The 17,031-nt window shown below is 44.9% G+C and overlaps 1 protein-coding gene across 1 annotated transcript in view; it reads left to right on the top strand.

The window, feature by feature from the left end:
- Positions 1-17,031, top strand: part of cfap91 (cilia and flagella associated protein 91) — a 96,847-nt gene that overhangs the window by 41,951 nt on the left and 37,865 nt on the right. Inside the window, exons 7-8 of the mRNA XM_041211705.1 lie at positions 62-239; positions 7,843-8,000. Coding sequence (XP_041067639.1) covers positions 62-239; positions 7,843-8,000 — 336 coding nt within the window. The remainder of the gene's footprint in view (positions 1-61; positions 240-7,842; positions 8,001-17,031) is intronic.

Genomic DNA, 17,031 nt, shown 5'->3' with positions numbered 1-17,031 from the left:
TTAAAACATAGTCAAGACTTTTCAACTATTTAATGAATGAAATTTTCTCATGTGACCACAGGCCGAGGCTTACCAGCAGGCTTAGCGGAAGTGGAGATGATTGAACGTGCACGAGCAAAGCGTGCTTGGGAAGCTACCCTGCCTCCATTGAGTGATCACTCACAACATGAGAAGAGGAAGAAGATGATGGAGGCTATGGAAAGAAATGAGTGGGCATTTCGGGAACAAGAAATTGAAAAGTAGGCATAAAGTTGCACCCTAAAACTGAAAGCTGTAAAAGAGTCTCAGTTGAATGTGCTTATAACAATAGTTAGAAGGGAGTTAAGACTAGGAAAATAAATGATTCTATCTGGACTTTGTTGTAGGCTATCACTTCACTGCAGTATAGTGTGTGATGTACTGTCAGAGGTGCCATTTTGCAAATGAAATTGTAAATTGAGGCCTCATCTGCTCTATAAGATAGACGTAAAAGATTCTATAGTATTATTCAAAGAAGGGCAGAGGCGTTCCCTTAGTACCCTGGCTAACATTTATCCCTGAATCAATACCTCAAAAAAGCAGATGATGATCATTTATTTAATTGCTGTTTGTGGTTCTTTGCTGTATGTAAATTGACAGCCAATTCTTCCATTGCACACTGACTACACTTCATAAATACCTCATGGCTGTAAAGCACATTGGCATGCTATTTGAGACATCCTTTGGGGAATCTCTATCTTTGTAATCACTTCCAGTCCCACAACCATCTAAGATATCTGTGCTCACCTAACTCTTGGCCTCTTGGGCATTTCCAATTTTAATTGCAACACAGTTGGTAGCCAACCAACATCTTCAGCTGCCTAGACTCTAAGCCCTGAAATTTCCCTCACTAATCTCTCTGCCTCTCCACCTTCCTGTTTTCCTCTCCTTAAAACCTACCTCCTTGACCAAGCTTTTGCCATCTGCCTGAATATCTCCTTATGTGTTGGTGTCAGATTTTACTTTAACACCCTCCTGGTGAAGTGCCTTGGGACATTTTATTGCATTAAAGGTGCTATATAAAAATAAGTTGTTGTCCTTAGATCATGAACAGTGCCCTATAAGTGCAAGTCTTTCTTCTAGTCCTGATATTATGTACTGTCTTAGAATGACCAATCTAACACATTAATCATACAAAGCAGAAATTAGTGTCTGCTCTGGTTGGACAGGTAACCATCTATATCATTGGTAAAAAAAGGTTCTAATTTCTAATAGCTATGAGACAGAGAGAAATGGATAGAAAGAAGGAAAGGTACAAATAGAGAAAAGGACAAATAAGCAGTATTTTTCTTCATTCTAACGTGATTTCTCTAAACAAAAACAAGCTGAACTTTGAAAAGAAACCATGCTTTTTTGAAGAAAACAGATAAGAAAGATAGAAGACAAACTTACTAAGAATGAAAAGGCCACTGGTGTCTTGTCACCTGCCTTTAGGGAGAATGAATGGAAGTGGGGGAGCGGATAGAGGATAAAGGGTAAGGTGACAGTGAAGCTAGGAAAAGGGGAGGATAAAGGGGTGTGGGTAGTTCAAAGGGGAAGAAGTTGGGTAGTGATAAGAATGGTAGGAAGGGGACTGGATAATGGGAAGGAAAAGGGATAGGGAACATAATAGGAGCTGTGAGGCTGGGAAACTGGTATGTATCTGGGGGAGGGATGGAGGCAGCTGCTGTGGGACACTTTTTTTCCCTGGACCCCTTGCACCAAACACAGAATGTAGCTGTTAGTAGCTCCTTTTCCAACTCACCATGCCATACCACCTACCATTTCCCAGCCAAAAGTAAAGTAAAAAGAGGTTAAAATTTTCCCGAGCTGATTGAGGCAGGTTTGGAATCAGGAGGAGGCCACTGTGAATTTTTTTTTTTAATTGCCACCAACATCCTGTTATGTTCCCACCTCCATCCATCTTTGCCAGGGGTGAGTTAGGAGTGAAGTCGGTAACCCCCATTTGAGGCAAAAAGGCAATCAGAGTTGTTACACATGCAAGCACTTAAGAGCCATTTTGCGCATGCAATGGCTCTTTACCAACATCACATGGGCCACACATTTGTGTAAGCACAAATTGTATTAGCTTAGAGGAGGCAAATGCACAGTAGGAAGACATTGAGGCCTGAAACTGACATGAGCTCAGCTGTACAAAATGGGAAAGTGACAAGCCTGAGGTTAACCATAGGTAGATGGGCAAGTCATAGAGGCTGATATTATTGATTTATGGTCGGGGTAAGCAACCTGGTGTCCTTCAGGAGACTTGCACACTTCAACAGTAATACTGACCATTCTGTCCGTGAGTTCACACAAGAACATGATGTTTTATCTGAGATAGGATGGACTTCTGAGGAGGAAGTACATCATCAGGAACATTAGCAGCCACAGCAGGAGGATATCAATGGCAAGAGGAGCAGCAGTTGATGCATGCAATTCGGGCACATGGAGTTGGATGCAACAGTGGGGATGTCTGCGGGGCAGGACATAAAAGAAGGTGCTATCCTCAACACAAGGTCTATAGGCCAAGAGTCAGCTTTTTGGACAAATCTGAGCAGCAACGCCTCCATAGGTTGTGGCTCTCAAGACAGGTTGTCACAGATCTCTGTGCATTTGGAGACAAACCCAAGGCCAGTCGGAGCAGGTAACCACCCTTTCCCAGTTGCATTCAAGGTGACATGCTGCCAAGTTTTCTTTTTTCTGGATCATTCCATAGGGCAGCAGCTGACATCCGCAGGATTTCACAATCTGCAACACTTAACCACATAACACAGACGCTGGATCCCTTCTACTTGAGGACAGCAGATTGTAGTAGATTTGAGACAGATGGACTGTCAGCTTCACCTCCCCGGCAGGCTCAGAATGTGATACACTGTGCCCATTTGGCAATCAAAGCTCCCTTGAAGCAGCCAGGTGTATTTGTCAACAGGAAGGGATTTCATTCCTTCAACACATTTGGTTTTCAACCAGTGAATAAGAATCATGCATGTGTGTACACGGTTCCCAGGTAGCTGCCATGACCCTTTCATACTGAAGTAGTCTCAGGTGCTTTAACTCTTCACCCCAATTCTTCAGTGGATGGCTCCTGGATGACAAAGAGCATTACCTGAAGACATAGTTGGATGACACCAGTACAGAGCCCTACCACAGAGGCACACAAAGGATACAATTGTTGCCATATAGCGACCATAGTGTAGGCCATTGGCTTGCTTAAAGTGCAGCTCTCATGTCTTTACTGGTCAGCAGTCCTCTGCATTGTGGTGGTCTGCTATGTCCTGCACAACTTGATGCTTCAGAGAGGAGTTGGAGCTGGAACCAGAAGATGATGTGTAGCATATGGCATCCAGGGAGTGTGGCAAAGCATGACAGTGCAGAAATTCTGCTCATGCCTGTTACCATAGATCTGCATGCCAAAGAAGCCTGCAATACCCTCAACCAGGAATGCTTCTTCTGAATATGATGCATGCAGCACTGCTCTCTTGCCCCAGACCCCTCAAGCCAGCAATTGTATATATATTCAACACCTCCCCCCAGTCTGTTGTCATCGTTGTGGGTCTTAGAAGGGGTTGTTCATGATCTGAACTTACAGAGACTGTTGGAGACAAGACTGTTGGTAAAATCCACCTTTTGTTAAACATTATACTAATGATGTACAATACAGACTCAACATGAGGCTTCACGTAGAACTATCTCCATACTCTGTTGTCATGTGATCTTATGTCACTGATGATGTACACTATATATTTACATACTTAACATTAACTTGTTATCCTACAGCTTCCCCCAAGTCTCTACCTTCATCTCTGGTTCACAGAGATTAGCATTGTGGTGATTTCACCAATCTCCCTGAGCTTGTTCTCATTTCTCTCAGAGGTTGTATGGAATTCAAGTTCTCCATGTTCTCAAACCTGTGGAGCAGTGTGATTCTTTCAAGACTATTGATTCTCTGTTCAGGTTGTTTTCCTGATCATATGGGTAGTTAGTCCATACCATTGATGGTGGTCTTCTTGTAGAGGGAAGTGCACTTCTATTTCTTCTCAATATTCTGCTTTTAGTCTCTATCAGGTAAGATCTCTTGTGTCTTTTCTAGTACTTGGCCTTCTTGATTCTGGTCTCTATCCTGACTGATTCATCTGGTTGGAGTTCTAGGTAAATCACGCACTGTATGGCATTGATTGCGGTTTCTGCTCTGATTTTCATGATACTCATCCTCCTCCTCCCTTACTCTCTCTATATCAGTTGCTTTTAGACATGACAGAGCATATGTGGAAGAACAGGAAGTTGAGTCAATAGACTTCTTCCCATCAGAAGTTCTGATAGAGCCAAACCATTCTGAAGTAGTGCAGAACAGTAGTTCAACAATGCTAAGTTGATATCACCATTCTTTTTCAACAAAGCTTTTACCATTCTTACTCCCCTTTTCACCTCTCCATTTGCTTGTGGGTATCTGAATGAAACGGTTGTGTGGAAAAATCCATAGTCTTCTGTAAGTTTCTTGAACCATTCAATCACAAACTGTGGGCCATTGCCTGAAATGATGACACCTGGGATGCCATGTGGGGCAAAAATTTCTTCTAGTGAAGCTGCAAGATTCCCTGATAGGCGGCTTCCCTCGCCCATTGCTGCATGTTCCAGGGTCCATGGTCACTGGAGACCTCCATCTTGAACTTCAGAGGCAGCCACAGGCTTTCTTCAGGTAAGCCCTGATATGTGCACGCCACATTGGTCCAGACATGTTCTGGACTGGCATGATTTCCCACTGGTGGCGCAGACAATTGGGAGTGGGGGTGATACTGGTTGGGCCTTCATCCGCACCCATTAGCGAGGTGAAAATCAGCTTCACACCGGTCAATGGCAGGAATTACGACCCACCATGGCAGGTGGGAGAGTGAGATCCTGCCATCATTTTACGCGGGCGTGAAACCAATTTTTGGACCTTCCACTGTATTCGTGGTCATAACTCACTTTCTTGTCTACCCCCCATAACCCTTGACTTCCTCGTCTATCAGAAGCCTATCTAACTCAGTCTTGAATAAATTCAATGACTCAGCCTCCACTGCTTTCTGGGGAGGAGAATTCCACAGACCAACAACGCTCTGACAGGAAAGATTTCTCCTAATCTCCATCTTAAAAGGGAGACCTCTCAATCTTGAACTGTGTTCCCTGGTTCTATGATGTGGAGAGTACATGGTTGCATTTCCATGTAGTGTTGAACCATCAATACTTCATTATGCCAAGGCCATTGCTATGTGAATGCATCTGCTGAGTATGACTATTAGTTTGGTCGATCATTGAGCACATGACCATCTCCTTCAAAAGAGGCAATGCTTCAGGCCTGATGAAAGGTTATCGACTTGATACATTAACTCTGTTTACCTTTCCACATTGCTACATGAGTATTGTTGATTATTCCCCATTTTCATTTGTGTTTCACTAACTTGACTGAATCTTTTGATGAGGTAACAGAGAAGGTTTATGAGGACAATGTGGTTGATGTAGTGTATGTGGACTTCCACTTTGATGAAATGCAACATAATAGGCCTGCCAGCAAAGTTGAAGCCGAAAGAATAAAATAGGCAGTGGGAACATGGCACGAAGTTGGCTGAGTGATGTTACGATTGGTCCCCAGGCGAAGTTCCCCCAATTTGTTATGATCCCGGACGAGGTACCCCAAATTTTTTGAGCTGGCTCCCCATCTTTATTCAATCCCCTCGGTTGGTCACAACAAGATTATTTTACAAAGGATCCCTTCCTTTGTGGATATCTTTTCCCAATCCAAATGTATTTATGTTTTAAAAGGAGCAAATTTAACAAGGCTGCCTTGAGTCAAAGAAAGAGTTAATTTGTTACTAAAACATGAGGAAAAATAAAACACAACACTCACAAACAGATTAGAAATGAGAAGTGAGTCCAGAAATAAAAGTTAAAAAAGATATATTAATCAGTCTTTGGCTTGTCCATGAGGAGTAGATGATGAAACGTTGCAGCCATTAAGTTGGATGGTTCCGGTAGAGCCGACTTTGGGCAGTTAAGTGGTTGGAGATTCTTGGTTCTGCAGATTAGCTGAAAGGAGTTGTCCTGTTTCCTTTTTGACTGTAACTTTGCTGAATTATGACTTGCTTCCAGCAATTAGAGAGAGAGAGACTTTTTTTACCTGCAAGTGCCTGGTTGATGTTCTTCAGCTCTGACCTTCACAGCACACACCAGCACCAGAACAGAACACTAAAACTAGTGCACACAGACCAGGTTGCAGATGGCTTTTAACCCCTTTTCTTATGTAGTCCTGGAAGGTAAAAACAAACATGCCTTTTTCCCAGAAACTGCTTTCTTTCAACTCAGTTCATGTCCACAGTCTGGGATATAACTCAGCAGGAGATGGTTTCTGCTAAGATGGTAATCAGTTTTTTTTTTGCATTGCACCTTTTCCTTTGAAGTGCCTCTGTCTGAAGTAGGCATTAACACCTTTTCGATGTGACATTCCGTTCTCTGGACCAGTTGATCAAGTGTAATCCACATAGGAATTTTCCACCAAATGGTTACTTTACAGTCTTAGCCAGCTTTTGTCTGGTGCATGTCTCACTTAAAACTTCAATATGTCCGTAAATAATTCAGGGCTATGATCTATGGTCATGACAGTGACAGGAACCAGAGAGCTGTGAACATGTGTTTTTCAGACTGGAGAAAGATATATATATTATTGTAAATATATAGTGATGTTCCCCAGAGGTCAGTGTTAAGACTTCTGTTTTCCTTGATCTATATTAATAACCTGGACTTGAGTGCATAGAGCACAAATTCAAAAGTTGCAAACGACACAAAACTTGGAATTATAATGAACTGTGAAGGGGGATGGTGGTACTCTTCAAGAGATCATAAGCAGGCTGGCTGGTAGAATTGGCGTGCACATGGCAGAGGAAATTTAATGCTGTAAAGTGCAAACTGATACATCTTGGTAGGAAAAACAAGTAGAGGGAACAATTCTAAAGAGGATGCAGAAGCAAACATACTTGACTGAAACATATAAAATCCTGAGGGGCCTTGACAGGGCCGATGTGGAGAGGAAGATTCCTCTTGTGGGAGAATATAATACTAGGGGGCCTCTGAATAAAAGTAAGGGGTTGCCCATTTAGGACAGAGATGAGAGTTTTTATCTCTGAGGGTCGTGAGTCTTTGGAACTCTATTCCTCAAAATATGGTGGAAGCAAATTCTTTAAATATTTTTAAGGCAGAGGTAGATAGATTATTGATACACAAGGGAGTGAAAGGTTATTGGGTTAGGTAGGAATGTGGACTTGAGGTTACAATTAGATCAGCCATGATCATATTGAATGGCAGAGCAGGCTTAAAGGGCAGAATGGCCTACTTCTGCTCCTAATTCATATGTGCGTATGTTCATATGTAAAGAGACCTTGGAGTAAATATGCACAAATCATTGAGGGTGTTTGGGCAGGTTGAGAAAGTTTTTAAAAAGTCATACCAAATCCGGGGCTTATAAACAGAGGCATAGAGTACAAAAGTAAGGAAGTTATCATGAGTCTTTATAGAACACTGTTTCAGTCTCAACTGGAGTATTGTGTCCAATTCTGGGAATTTTTTTCCACAAACTTTCTCTGGAATCCACTGCCTGAAAGGATAATTGACACAGGTTACAAAGTAATTTCCAAACGGTCTTGGAGATATACTTGAAAAGAAATAATATAGCACTTTTAGCATTGGTTCCTCTGTTACTGTGCCTTTTGTCAAATGTATTGCCATAATTCTATCAGGCTGTAGCAGTTGTAGCTGTCAGCCTTGCATTGTGAATGTAATAAATGCATCCTTTTACGTCTTGTACTTTTTCTTAAGGCTTCAGGAAATTCGACTGGATGTTTTGATGAATTTGTTGAGCCAACGGGAAGCAAAACAACAGGAAATGAATGTAAAACGGGTTGATGCAATTTGGTCAAAACTTCAGCAAAAGAAAGGAATGGCTATAAAGAAGATAAGATTAGAGCATATTAAAGGTACTGTTAGCTTCATTTAGAAGTGTATGAGTGACTATTTCTTTGACTTGTCTTTCATTTCTCACCTTTTTTCTTGTTATCCTTCACCATCGTTTCCTCTGTAAACAAATAGAACCTCTGCTAAAGTATTATGCAACTTACCTTGGAAATATGTGTGTGTGGCCTAGGCCACCTTTCTCTGTTTGTTTGCAATTTAGTATACTGTCAGAAACCATGGGAGAAAAACTTATCAAACCACTTTGTCATAGCCCTTAATTAGTTTCCTTGTTGCTGGACTCCATACCTGCTCTTTCATTTTAAAAGAAATAGACTTCCATGAAGGGTAAAGTCTTTGTAAATTAATCTCGTACATTTTATGTAATGTCATCATAAACTCTTAAGTTACTAAGTTTATCAAGCTGGTTTATATAATCTATCTATATTGATGGGAATGTTGGTCCAAAAGCTTTCCTTAACATTTTAGAACTCATTCTTTATTATGCTCCAATGTAGTAAGTGTCCATACTGGGAGCAGAGCCTTTTAGGATTTGCCTGACAAGATTTTTTGTTTGGTTGCTTTTTTAGAGAATGGGAAATAGAAGCCAGTAAAGATGTGTTGGATTCTATTGAAATATCAGACATTTTCCTGTGCTCTGTGGATAAATTCTATTTTGTTTAGATATATAGTTACAGCTAGGCAAATGATCAGTAGATTAGCAGGAATTAAGCAAGAGTACTAACACATTTCTCATCATGTTGCTCACTGTGATTTGTACAATACATTGGGCAGAATTTAGTTCCATATGCATGGATCCCCTTGAGCCCTGTGTCACTTCTGTGCAGGAGTCTCAACACTATTTAAATGTAGTTAGGCACACGACTGGCCAGCATTGAGCCTCCAATGCAATTAAGGCCTCCATGAGCAGAAACCCCACCCCCAAGAGCTGTCAGTCTATCAGAAACCAGTAGCTCTCCATTGCTGGCAGAGGTATCAGGAGCATGCCTGCTGCCATTAGTGCTCCAAGGCCTACCCAGAGGATCAACGCTGGATCCCTGGCGACATGTGAGTGGGGTGGGATGGTGTTTGTGGTGAGGGAGTTGCCAAGGAGGGTAGGTCCGAAGCAAAGGCAGGGGTTTAGTTTTCAGTGGGTTTCCTGCCCCTTCCCCCCCCTTTTCTGATGCTGGGTCCCTGATCGGGCACTGAGCACCTGTCAACGAGGGACTCCCCTCCCCACTAAACCGCATGCAAACCCAACAGGAGTTGCCAGGTGGCCTTCAGAAACCATGGGAGACCCATGCGAGTCCTGTTTGATTCCTGAACCGCCACTAAATACCACTGGGCTCTCGGATAGTTGGCTTCAAATGGCTCATTTATGGGCCTAACTGGCATCCAGTGGGCAGGGTTTCCACCTTTGGCCCTTCCTGCCCCCACTACATTGGGGTCAGTTTTCCCAAGCTGAGGATCAGACGTGGAGACTCCCACCAATTCTCCTGGCATCCCGCCATCATGGCCACTCTGGTGGGCTCCACTAAATTCAACCCATTATTTATAACAATGGAAGCATTTGACAACTAGCTAATTTATAATGTAACTGACCACCTCTGACTTAATATAAGTGGCCAGTTTAGGTTCAACATTTTAACTTTTAAAAATTGTCCTAAGTTCCGATTTGGCAGTTTCTCAACAGTAATTGATTACTCTGTGACTGATGGCTTTCAGGAAACTAGACTTTTAAATTTTTAATTACCTCTCCGCTACAAGGAACAATATTGGTCAGCTGGAGCACACAGGAAGAAGCCTTTAAACCCAGAATTTCTGGGGTACAAATAACAAGAAATATATTATGTACCATATGTTTCTCATGCATGTTGCCATATGTTTTAACATATGTGACTGGCTTCATTATGGGCCACCATTCACTTCATACACAATTTTTAGATGACCACAAAAAGAGTGTAGTAGATTCCCATTCCATTTTAAATTCCTTTCTGGCCAGAATACACCAGTTTTCCAGGACAATTGTGGAAGAAATTTGTGTATCAAACAGGGTATCATACGGTTGTTTCAATGCATTCTGGGCCAACCTCCCATCTTCAAACCTCCCTAAACCTGAGCTCATTCGAAACTCTGGTGCCCGTATCCTAATTCATATCAAGTTCCCTTTACCCATGTCTCCGTACTCACTGATCTACATTGGTTTTTGGTCTGGTAACACCTCAATTTTAAAACACTCATTATTGTTTTCAAGCTCCTCAATGGCCTCGCTCAATCCTTTCTCTGCATCCTCCTCCAGCTTTACAACCTTAAGACCTCTCTACTTCTTCAATGCTAGACTGTTGCACATCTCCGATTTCCATTACTCCACCATTGGACCTAGACCTTAAACTTTGAAATTCTCTCCTTAAACCTTTCTGCCTGTCTCTCTTGCTTCAAGGCACTCTTTAAAACCTACTTCATTGCTCAAATCTCCACAGATGCTGTCAGACCTGCTGAGTTTTTCCAGCAATTTTTGTTTTTGTTTCAGATTTCCAGCATCTGCAGAATTTTGCTTTCACCTTTGGTAGAGGTCAGGTGCCCTTTAGATTTGTTAAAAGTAGGCATAAATGTGCTTAGACAGTGCATAAGCACAATACTGTCAATCTCATTGGAACTGTCAACAGACCTGTCAAAATCAACTGTCAAAACTGCCCGAAACAACTATCAAAAGCACCTGTCAGAGGGAGCCGTCAAGGCTTTTAAAAGTCCTTCCCTTTAAACCTTTGAAAACAATAGGCGGAACTTTCCGTGCCAGCTGGTGTCAGGTGTGAGTGGGCAATATCGTGAGAAGGCCAGAAATCAGTTTCACGATGTTGTGAAACCAGTCTGCGATCGTCCACTCAGCCCATCGATGGTGGGCCACGTTTCCTGCCATCTGGGGTCAGGAACCTCATTGTAATACATCTGCATAGCACTATTAGGCCAGCCTGCCAGGATCATCACCCTACGCTGGATCGTCCGCTGACATCGGCATGATTATACACCGACGTGTTTCACAACAGCATATATAAGGCGTGCACTTGGATGGGCTGCACTTTGAGGAGAACTTGGAGGTGAATGCACAGTAACATTTTGCAGCACTCGCCCTGTTGGACTTCAAGATTGAGGCACGTTGATGGGGCCGGGGGGTGGGGGCAAGGGTTGCCCTGCGGTTGAGGCGACTTGGGGGTGGGGACAAGGGCTGACCTGCAGTTGAAGCAACTTGGGGGTGGGGGCAAGGGCTGCCTTGTAGTTGAGGTGACTTGGAGGTGGGGGCAAGGGTTGCCCTGCGGTTGAAAGTAGGGCACAAGCACATGCAGGGTTGGCGGTGGTGGGGAGAAGCGGTCACGCATGAGGAAACCTTGTATAAAGTGCCCATTCCTCTGCAGCTGAGGCAGTTCAGACGCAGCCACATTGACATGCATGGAGTCGGGTCTCTATCTTATCTGCCCACTCAAGCAACGCAGAGGCATGAAAGTGCCACCAAGTGCTCCAGAGCTTTTCACACCTCGGGCACAGGCTGCAAACTAATGAGCATTTTAGTGGACTGCAGAACAATTGGACGACTGGGCACGTTGTATAATCTCCTTGCTAAAGCTGGCCATGGGAGCAGTCACTGGTGGAAGCATTCACAGCCCCTTGCAATGTCATCATTCCAGTTTGGAGCAATCTCCCCCATGGTTCAAGCTAACAGTGCAGCCTTGCAATGTGGGTTATGAGAATGACTGCACATGAACTAAGAGCACAGCATGCAGTCCACTGGGCAAGGCTACTGCCAATCGGTCAGGTGGAATGGGCAGAGGTGGTTGGGGTTTTGGGCAGCCATGCAGCGCACTAAACTCTGGCCATCCAAGTGGTGGCCAGCATTCTCTGGGACGTGTTAAGGGGCCTTCAGACTTAACCAAGAGAGTTACCTAGTATACCCAAGCTAACCCACGCATCTCTCTCTTTCATCCTGCAGGAGGAGTACATCCAGGACCATGGAGCCTAGTGAACTAGTTGTATGCCTTGTGGCATACAGAGAGAGGAGACCACAGAGAAGAGAGCGACGGAGGCCCCTGGCTGCGCAGAGGGAGGAGCAGGACCTTTGGGAAGAAGGGGCAGCTGGGGCTCCCGCACACGCTGCTGAAGAACCACAGCGAGCCGTCATTGGTCAGCACCTAGCTAGACCCAGGATGTTTGACACTGTCTTTCCTTCCTGCAGATGACCGACAACCAGTGTCGCTGAAGACTGCCCATGTCTAGGGAACTGGTTAATCACATCTGCCAGCTACTACAGGATTTGGTGTCACGGGGACATGGAGGGCATCCATTGCCAGTGGTCATGAAAGTGACCACAGCGCTCAATTTTTAAGCCAATGGCACCTTTCAGGACTCCATAGGTGACCTCTGTGGGATATCACAAGCCTCCACCCACAATTGCATCCATGAGGTGGATGCTATCTTTGCGAGGGCACACAACTTTGTGCATTTCGCCCAAAATCAAGAGAGCCAGGGTGCAAGAGTGATTGGATTTGCCCAGATCTTGGGGTTTTCCACAGGTGCAGGGTGTGATCAACTGCACTTATGTGGAGCTCAGATCTCCATCACAGCAAGGGGTCAACTATATCAACCGTAATGACTTCCATTTGCTGAATTTGCAGCTGGTGTGCGACCACCATAAAAAAGCATTCTGGAAGGTCTGCGTACGATTTCTAGGGAGTGTCCACAAGTCCTTCATTCTCGGTCATTCACAGATCCCTGATGTCTTCCAGCATCCATAGAGGCTGCAGGGTTAGCTCTTAAGGGACAAGGGCTACCCGCAAAGGACGTGGCTGATGACACCCATGCGGCGGCCTCAGCCTGCAGCAGAGTAACGGTATAACAAGACTCATGATGCAACTCACAGCTTGGTGTAGCAAACCATTGGGATGCTGAAAATGAGGTTCTGATGCCTGGACCGGTCTGGTGGAGCCCTGCATTGTAGTCCACAGAGGGTGTCAAGCATCATCGTCGCCTGCTGAGCCCTTTACAACCTGGTACTGCAACGGGGAGAGGAGCTGGCTGAAGAGGAAAGGCAGGAGCTGGAGACCTCCTCCGATGCAGAGGATGTCGACCGTGATGAGGATGAGGACATCCTCGAAAACAACAATGACGGTGATGGGGACCTTGCACTGGCCAAACGAGACAGGTGTGCTCAAGAGGCCCTCAAAGCTGCTAAATTTGTGGAGGATGATGATAACATGGAATGAGGTGACATCGTGGATCCTCACATTGCATCTGTGAATTTTTGACTCCAGCCTAGTTATGGCAGCATGAATACCCTCTGTGATAATGCTCCTGTCATGGAGACACAGTGGAGGCCCTAATAGTCACTTGATTGCGGGAGGATGATGACGAAATGCAGTGAGGACACTCCATAAATCTTCACATAGCCTCTGAGAATGTCTGACTGCTGTCTGGCCCAGTGCAGCTCGCTTGCGCTCAATCATCAGGGTCACATCATGGAGGCGCAGCCATGTAACTTTAAAAGCACGTGATTCTTTGTCCTCCTTCAGCTCCTGACCCCTTCAGGAGCACAGCATCACTGGTCACAGATGCTGAAGAGACGGGGGCAAGCCCAACCTTAAAGGTGCTGGGAGCGCACAGAAAGATTGACGGAACTCCGAGACGCCTTCCCATAACATTCTGGCAACAATGACAAGCACTGTCGAGGTGCAGGCATCACTAATATGTACAGTGTGAGGTTGGATCATCACTTTGGTCTGAAGACCAAAGCACAGGGAAGAGGCCCTGGACAGAGGCACTGGCAGAAAGGTTTCACATCTGAGTGACACGAACACTGCTTATGAGAACAAGGAGATTAGGCAGGGAGACATTCTTGGGACTTTATTGACAGTAGTTGACATTATGTATAAGTGATTAACACCCATGCCTCGGCTGTGCAACTAATTCTCCTTAATTTTCCTGCCGTTATGTCTTGATGCTCCCCGGACATCCACAGCGGAGGTGGAGGCAGCCTGCTGACTGCTACGCCCTGTCTGTGATGACCTTGACGGGTATCCTCTGGAGGGCCAAGGCCTGGAGGGCCCCGGCCTGCTTTCGGAGCCCTGCTGTGCGACACTGGCACCCTCCTTGGCCTGTGGAGCTGGAGCTACTGAGGTCACAGGAAGAGGGGATTCTCCTGGAGTCACCTGGGTGGATGGCCCGAGGGGTGCACCTGCTGGTCCTCCTCCCTATGGGTGCCCAACAGCCCCTGGCTGACTCCTTGAGTAGAAGGGGTAGCAGGAGTGAGATTGGACTGCCCCACAACCCTCATGCGTACCTACTGTTGGAGGCCAACTATGGCGTTGGCGATGGAGTTCAGCCCCTGCAGCAGTGCAGGAGCGATGTCCTGGACCAAGGTCTCCATGGTGGCTGTCATCCTACCAGTGTTGACCTCGGTGCATTGGCATGCCGGTGCTATCATCTCAGCGTGAAGGCGGACGGACTCTTTCATCTTGCTTTGCAATCTGAGGAGTGCAGTGGACATCCCTTCCTGAGAAGGGGTAGAGTTTAAGCTATAGAGTTAGAAGTTAGAAATTTATCTTTCTTTCTTCTACCACTAGTTAAAGACTATTGGACAATAAACAGTTGCTTAATTATTAAGTTTACAAACCTGGTGCTTGTATTCTGTTAACCTAAATTAAACAAGTAGGTAGGATTGGGGCAATCTGGTGGTTTGGTCAAACTTTTCACGTTTGTCATGGCTCGGGGAACAGTGGGGCTTGATATTAGAGCGCACTAGCCCCAGTGAGTCATGACACTATCTGCTTGTCCTTTGTTTGTGTGTGTGTGCATGTGTGTGTGTGCGTGCTGGGGGAATTCTTTAGGAAGAGATAGATTGTTATACTTCCAGGTTACAATTGTGTGTTAACCAGTACTTGCAACTTGTTAAAAGAAGTTTTGTTTTAAACTAAATTAATCATTGAGTTTTTTTGAAAGAAGCCTGGTCAGAGTCTCTTTTCTACTGGGTACTAGAGGTATAGGTACACAATTGGCTATTTCAGTGAGAAAATTAAACATTTAAATTAATGGTACGGTCTGCAGAGTAGTGGGGCTTGATAATTCACACACTCATCCGATCCCAGTCGTAATGATACCGAGAAACGGCTGCAGGCGCTGGATACTACAAAGTCTATGGGCCCTGACAATATTCCAGCAATAGCACTAAAGACTTGTGCTCCAGAACCTGCTGCGCCCTTAGCCAAGCTGTTCCATTGCAGCTACAACACTGGCATCTACCCGGCAATGTGGAAAATTGCCCAGTTATGACTTGTACATTGAAAACAGGACGAATCCAACCTGAGCAATTACCACTCCTTCAGTTTACTCTTGATCATCAGTAAAGTGATAGAAGGGGTCATCAACAGTGCTGTCAAGCAGCACTTGCTCAACAACTTGCTTATTGATGCTCAGTTTGGGTCCCACCAGGGTCTTTCTTTTATCACTAGTTAAAGATGATGTGTGACTGAACCTCATTACAGCCTTGGTTCCAACATGTACTAAAGAGCTGAACTTCAGAGGTGAGGTGAGAGTGACTGTCTTTGACATCAAGGAAGCATTTGACCAAGTGCGGCATCAAGAGGCCTGAGCAAAACTGGAGTCGATGAGAATCAGAGAGAAAACTCTCCACTGGTTGGAGTCATACCTAACACAAAGAAAAATGGTTGTGGTTGTTGGAGGTAAATCATCTCGGTCCCAGGATATCACTGCAGGAGTTCCTCAGGATAGTGTCTCAGTCCCAACCATCTTCAACTGCTTCATCAATAACCTTCCTTCCATCATAAGCTCAGAAATGGGGATGTTCGCTGATGATTGCACAATGTTCCGCACCATTTGTGACTCCTCAGATAATGAAGCAGTCCATGTCCAAATGCAGCAAGACCTGGACAATACCAGGATTGGCTGACAAGTGACAAGTAATATTTGTGCCACCCAAGTGCCAGGCAATGACCACCTCCAACAAGAGAGAATCTAACCATTGCCCCTTGATGTTCTATGGCATTATCATCACTGAATGCCCCACTATCAACATCCTGGGGGCTACCATTGACCAGGAACTGAACTGTACTGGCCATATAAGTACTGTGGCTACAAGAGCCAGTCAGAGGCTAGGAATCCTGTGGCAAGTAACTCACCACAGGAATCCCCAAAGCCTGCCCACCATTGACACTGCACAAGTCAGGAGTGTCATGGAATACTCTCCACTTGACTGGCTGAGTGCTGCTCCAATAACACTCAAGAAGCCTGACACCATCCAGGACAAAGTAGCCCAATTGATATCGCCCCACTCACAAACATTCACTCTCTCCACATTGACGCACAGTGATAGCAGTGTATACCACTTACAAGATGCACTGCAGGAACTCACCAAGGGTCCTTGATAGCACCTTTCAAACCCATGACTGCTACCATCTAGAAGGATAAGGGTAGCAGACACGTGGGAACACCACCACCTGGACATTCCTCTCCAACCCACTCAACATCCTGACTTTGTTGCTTTACTGTTGCTGGGTCAAAATCCTGGAACTGCCTCCCTAAGAGTTCTGTGGGTGTACCTACAGCACATGGACTGCAGCGGTTGAAGAAGGCAGCTCACCACCACCTTCTTGAGCGCAAATAGGGATGGGAAATAGCCTGCAGCACCCACATCCCATGAAAGAATAAAAAAAGTGTTGCCCCACACTACAAATGCTTTTGTTTCAAATTAACAATTTTGCAATTTTTTTTGTCTTTGGCCAATGCTGCTGAGTTAAATAGCATCATACAGAGTGGTGAGCATGGACATTTCTTGCTTGTTTCTGAATAGGTTGGATGCTTCAGGTGAAGAAGAGGATTTAAGTGGGTGCTGCCAAATGGAGGTGCAACAGCATCTGAGATATCCTATTCATAGAATCATAAAATAGTTACAACACAGGAGGAGGCCTTTCAGCCCATCATGTCTGTACTGGCTCTCTGAAGGATCAAGACTCCAGGGTCTGTATTTATAGACCTCTCCGCACATACCTGAATGTG

The sequence above is a fragment of the Carcharodon carcharias genome, chromosome 18 (assembly GCF_017639515.1).
Source record: "Carcharodon carcharias isolate sCarCar2 chromosome 18, sCarCar2.pri, whole genome shotgun sequence".
Classification (NCBI taxonomy): domain Eukaryota; kingdom Metazoa; phylum Chordata; class Chondrichthyes; order Lamniformes; family Lamnidae; genus Carcharodon; species Carcharodon carcharias.
Note: the sequence above shows the minus strand (reverse complement) of the source record. Positions and strands in the feature narration are given on the sequence as shown.